The sequence below is a fragment of the Leptinotarsa decemlineata genome, unplaced genomic scaffold (genome assembly GCF_025532065.1).
Source record: "Leptinotarsa decemlineata unplaced genomic scaffold, Ldec_3_MD MMD2_tig00026342_RagTag_RagTag, whole genome shotgun sequence".
Taxonomy (NCBI): Eukaryota; Metazoa; Arthropoda; class Insecta; order Coleoptera; family Chrysomelidae; genus Leptinotarsa; species Leptinotarsa decemlineata.
This window is the reverse complement of record NW_027412695.1, coordinates 164,692-170,794: the sequence shown is the minus strand read 5'-3', so window position 1 is coordinate 170,794 and position 6,103 is coordinate 164,692. Positions and strand designations below refer to the sequence as shown.

General features: G+C 38.2%; 1 protein-coding gene across 1 annotated transcript; it reads left to right on the top strand.

The window, feature by feature from the left end:
• On the top strand, positions 1-436 carry LOC141485993 (histone H2B). Its single transcript, XM_074183752.1, has one exon. The coding sequence runs from the start codon at positions 1-3 to the stop codon at positions 370-372; it is 372 nt and encodes a 123-aa protein (XP_074039853.1). The 3' UTR covers positions 373-436.
• Positions 437-6,103: the final 5,667 nt, after the last annotated feature.

Genomic DNA, 6,103 nt, shown 5'->3' with positions numbered 1-6,103 from the left:
ATGCCACCCAAAGCTAGTGGAAAGGCTGCGAAGAAGGCCGGAAAGGCCCAAAAGAATATATCGAAGACCGATAAGAAAAAGAAGAGGAGGAGGAAGGAAAGTTACGCAATTTATATCTACAAAGTATTGAAACAAGTCCATCCCGATACCGGAATATCCAGTAAAGCGATGAGCATCATGAACAGTTTCGTAAATGATATATTTGAGCGTATCGCAGCGGAAGCCTCCCGTCTTGCTCATTATAACAAGCGATCGACTATTACGAGCAGAGAAATTCAGACTGCAGTACGTCTGTTACTTCCTGGTGAATTGGCGAAGCACGCCGTCAGCGAAGGCACCAAAGCAGTTACGAAATATACCAGTTCGAAATAATTTACTTATTCCGGTCTACGATATACATTCTTAAAAAAAAACGGTTCTTTTCAGAACCACAAAATATTTATGAAAGAATTCTTACAATATCGTTTCGACGCTGAATGATAATTTATTTTTGCTAGGGCGCTAGGTCTCACTCGGTTGGGTTGCCTTGTTATCAGTACATTGTTACCTCCTTTCGTGAAACGCGCGATGATAATAAATAATTTTGCCACCTATATTTAGATGGTGCTTACCTACCTATCAACCTAAAAAGTTAACGTTCGTTACTGTTATACTAGTCATGTACTCTATTACTTATGTTATTTTTTAACGTGTTTTTTATTTACGTGCTAATATGTTGTCTAAAAACGTTTATGATTAGCATTTCTGATTTCGACTATAACATTGACGATTTATATATTTCGGGTGGGGGTGGGTGTGTATTACTCCGTTATAGATAGAGCTCACAGTATCGTCGTTCGTTCGTTCGTTCGTTCGTGTTGTAGTATCGACCTTTTTATTGAAAGTATATTACGATGATTATATCTTATCGAATATAACATTAATAACGTTCGTTATTATTCGAATGCCGTTTTCATCGAACACTTTTATAGGGATAATTTTTGAAAATGTTGATGCTATTAGAAGCGTCGGTTCTTGGTTATAGTCGTGTATGAAGGTAGACACGAGGTCTCTTCGATGCCCCTATTCACTCGTGTATTTATCGAGTATTATCGGCTAATGTATCATGTTTCTATAGACAGTCGCGCCTATGATATTTATTCGAAGGTTCCTTCCAGATCATCGATTACGAGTATTTTCGGAAAGGAATTGTCTGGAGTTACGTCAAAATCATCAATACTTCATATTTCATTGTAATTTACTGTGAGTTGTCGAGGTTTAATATTAGCTTTTTCTTATCAGAAAATATTTTCGGAATACGTAGAATCTATCCACGTTATTGTGCTAGTCGAAGTCTAAATAGGAAACCGGCATTGATTTCGTAAAGAAGTTGATGCGAACATTTCGACAGCAGAATGGAAGCCGTCAATATCGTGTCTAACGAGAATGTCGAGCGTTCAGTCTCCCGTCCGCCTGTGCTTCGACCCAGAATATTTAAACAAACGGAACACCAGAGGACTACATCATTCTCTCTAGACGCCTAACGAGTGTAGCATCTATCTTCCGAGAATATATTGTCAGTTGTTTTTTTACTATGGCAGACATAGAAAATCAGAATTCTTCGGCTTCGGCTAATTCATCTTCGTCGCCGCAGGCACAGTCTACTGCGAAGAAAGAAAAGAAAGTTAAAAATCCAAGAAGTAAACCTTCTCACCCACCTACGTCGGAAATGGTTAATAACGCTATTAAAGGATTGAAGGAACGGGGTGGTTCCTCTTTACAAGCCATAAAAAAATATATTGCGGCGAATTATAAGGCTGACGCAGAAAAAGTGGCACCTTTCATCAAGAAATATCTTAAATCTGCGGTTGCTTCCGGATCATTAGTACAAACTAAAGGAAAAGGTGCATCGGGGTCGTTCAAATTGGCATCGGCATCTTCTGGTTCGGCAAAACCGTCGGCTACCGAAAAGAAAACGTCCGGTACGGCCGGTGCGAAGGCCAAAAAAACTCCCGTTAAACGCGTAGCTGGTGAAAAAGCTAAAACCGGCAAGAAGGCTGCTGCATCACCGAAAGGTAAGAAAGCCTCTCCGGAAAAGAAAGCGGCTGCCGCAGCCAAGCCTAAAAAGGTAACTGCCGAGGATAAAAAGACCGTCGCTTCTAAGGTTTCGTCCGCGACTTCTGCTAGTAAAACCAAGTCTCCTTCGAAAGCAAAGAAAACTAACAAAGGACCAACAAAAAAGCCGAAAGCACCCAAACCGAAAACCGCGAAAGCGACCCCTGCATCGGCATCTTCTCCGAAAGCCAAAAAAGCTGCCTCTCCAAAAAAGAAGAAGTAAATTCTTCTATCAGTTGACTTCTCTCTCCGGCGACGAAGTCTAAGAAAACAAATGGCCCTTTTCAGGGCCACAATTTTTTTTACAAGAATTCGTATATAATTCAACTGTCCAACAAATATATAAATAAATAGTCAGAACTACCTACCTAGCCTATCCCTATAAACAGAAAAAAAATAGATAAATAATATTTCTTCCGCCGCCGCCGCCGACTATCGAATTGATATGAATCGAATAATTTCGTAAAAGAGTAAAAATTAAAAAATATTGCTCTGTCTTTCTATTTCATTGAAATATGTCTTGTGAACAGTTGACTTATTTTCTGATATTGGGATCGTTTCAGGAAAATGAGTCAAAATCATTTCGAGATTTCCAAACTAAGGGTGTTCCATTTGAGAAATCACTGATTTTTATATCTTCAGAATTACTCATCGACTCCTAATACCTCGTTCATCATTTTGGAAATGTTACTCCTCCTACAAGACGACGGAATGTAATATTTTGATGAATCAATAATAGCTTATGTATTCTATGAGACTTGTTTTCAATTTTATAGGGAAATGGCTCGAGAACCGAATAATACCTACTTTTTCTGTATAAACGATCGAATATCTCGAGAACGATTCATTTTTGGTATAGGGTATATTACAAAAAGTCACTCGAGATTTATGCCAGGTATTCAAAAATATGAATCAGAGGAAATTTACGAAAAGATGGTGATGTTATGAGCGATCTTTCATTCAGTGATCGCTTGTTTTTCGTTATTTATCTCAGCCGTTTCTAAAAATGATCTTTTCGAAAGATTCGTTTCGGAAAGTAAAAAATTTCAGTATTATAATCCATATTTGGATCATACTGAACATGTTCTGCAAACACCCGTGATTTAATATTTACGTGATGCGAGTTATTGAAAATATCATACATTCATTCATTCATTCATTCATATCTATCGATAAACGAATTCTTTCATCAATTGCATTTTGTGGTTCTGAAAAGAACCTTTTTTTTGTATATATTTTCAATATATATTGGGATATATATATATGAAATTAAGCTCGTTCTCCGCGTATTCTCCTTGCTAACTGAATGTCTTTGGGCATAATGGTAACGCGCTTGGCGTGAATGGCGCACAAATTCGTATCTTCGAAGAGTCCTACCAAATACGCCTCGCTAGCTTCTTGCAAAGCCATGACGGCTGAACTTTGGAATCGTAAATCGGTTTTGAAATCTTGAGCGATTTCTCGAACTAAACGTTGAAAGGGTAATTTCCTAATCAACAATTCAGTACTCTTCTGATAACGTCGAATTTCTCGGAGAGCAACAGTACCGGGTCTGTAACGATGAGGTTTTTTAACACCTCCCGTAGCCGGTGCACTTTTGCGAGCTGCTTTAGTAGCTAATTGTTTTCTCGGAGCTTTACCTCCAGTCGATTTACGAGCGGTCTGCTTGGTACGAGCCATTTTCAAAACCTATTGCGAATTGTAACGAACGAAATGTATACCGAACGATAGACGGACAACATATGAACTGAGTCGGCTTATACACGCCAACTATTATATACCATCTAGACGAGACGCCATTGGTCCGATTTCCAGTTGTGGGCGGAGTCATGAAATTTAACAAAACCCGACCGAGTTCGGTGTAGAACTTTAGTCGAAGTCTGTCGTTAGTATCACTAACAGTATTTCATTCGTATCGTGCAGTATATAATTTATTCTTAACATTCGAAATGACTGGTCGTGGCAAGGGAGGTAAAGGTTTAGGAAAAGGAGGAGCGAAACGTCATCGTAAAGTATTGCGTGATAATATCCAAGGAATAACGAAACCTGCCATTAGAAGATTAGCCCGTCGAGGTGGTGTTAAACGTATTTCGGGTTTGATATACGAAGAAACTCGTGGAGTACTCAAAGTATTTCTCGAAAATGTTATCAGAGATGCCGTAACATATACCGAACATGCGAAACGCAAAACCGTCACAGCCATGGATGTTGTATACGCCCTGAAAAGGCAAGGTCGAACCTTGTACGGATTTGGCGGTTGAATTTAATGCCTCCCCCTGTATTGTCCTTACCGTTTCCATAAAAAAAAGGTTCTTTTCAGAACCACAAAAGCTTATGAAATGAATTCGTGTGTATTTTTTATATTTTTGAAGTAAGTCTCAGGTCAAGAAAGTAATACAAATCATGAAATTATGAAACAACAAAATTTAATTGACGCTCCGGAGGGGCGACTTCATTGATGATTCCAGTGGCGCATTTGCTTTTTCAGCTGCAGGAAAACCCGGAAAAACCTGCAGCAGCAGCAAGCACCACATCATGTGAACATCTTGATCTACTAATGTCTTCTCTTTTATAAAACAAAATGTAGGGTATCTCCAGAGACTACAGTAAATTTAGAACATCGCCAGAACACTTAGTGACACGACTATCGTCAAACTTAATCGACCTCTGCCCTCCGGTAGCAAGCAGAATATCGGAAGCGTGAAATAAAAATTTGAATTGGAAATTTTGGCGAAATAACCCGAACGGAAAGTGTAGTGAAAATATAAAAGATAACGGAAAGTGTAGTGAAAATATAAAAGATAACGGAAAGTGTAGTGAACGTTTACCTCTGCCTTCCGCGAACAAGCAGAATATCGGAAGCGTGAAATAAAAATTTGAAATGGAAATTTTGGCGAAATAACCCGAACGGAAAGTGTAGTGAAAATATAAAAGAAAACGGAAAGTGTAGTGAAAATTTAAAAGTAGCGGAAAGTGTAGTGAAAACATAAATATACCGGAAAGTGTAGTGAACGTTTACTTCTGCCTTCCGCGAGCAAGCAGAATATCGGAAGCGTGAAATAAAAATTTGAATTGGAAATTTTGGCGAAATAACCCGAACGGAAAGTGTAGTGAAAATATAAAAGATAACGGAAAGTGTAGTGAAAACATAAATATAACGGAAAGTGTAATGAAAGTTTACCTCTGCCTTCTGGGAGCGAGCAGAATTTCGGAAGCGTGAAGAAAATATTTCAGATGGAAACTTTGGCGAAAATAATCGTGAACGGAAAGTGTGGTGAAAATATAAAAGTATCGGAAAGTGTAGTGAAACATAAATATAACGGAAAGTGTAATGAAAGTTTACCTCTGCCTTCTGGGAGCGAGCAGAATTTCGGAAGCGTGAAGAAAATATTTCAGATGGAAACTTTGGCGAAAATAATCGTGAACGGAAAGTGTGGTGAAAATATAAAAGTATCGGAAAGTGTAGTGAAAACATAAATATAACGGAAAGTGTAATGAAAGTTTACCTCTGCCTTCTGGGAGCAGCAGAATTTCGGAAGCGTGAAGAAAACATTTCAGATGGAAATTTTGGCGAAAATAAATCATGAACGGAAAGTGTGGTGAAAATATAAAAGTATCGGAAAGTGTGGTGAAAATATAAAAGTATCGGAAAGTGTAGTGAAAACATAAATATAACGGAAAGTGTAATGAAAGTTTACCTCTGCCTTCTGGGTGCGAGCAGAATTTCGGAAGCGTGAAGAAAAAATTTCAGATGGAAACTTTGGCGAAAATAATCGTGAACGGAAAGTGTGGTGAAAATATAAAAGTATCGGAAAGTGTAGTGAAAACATAAATATAACGGAAAGTGTAATGAAAGTTTACCTCTGCCTTCCGCGAACAAGCAGAATATCGGAAGCGTGAAATAAAAATTTGAAATGGAAATTTTGGCGAAATAACCCGAACGGAAAGTGTAGTGAAAATATAAAAGATAACGGAAAGTGTAGTGAAAACATAAATATAACGGAAAGTG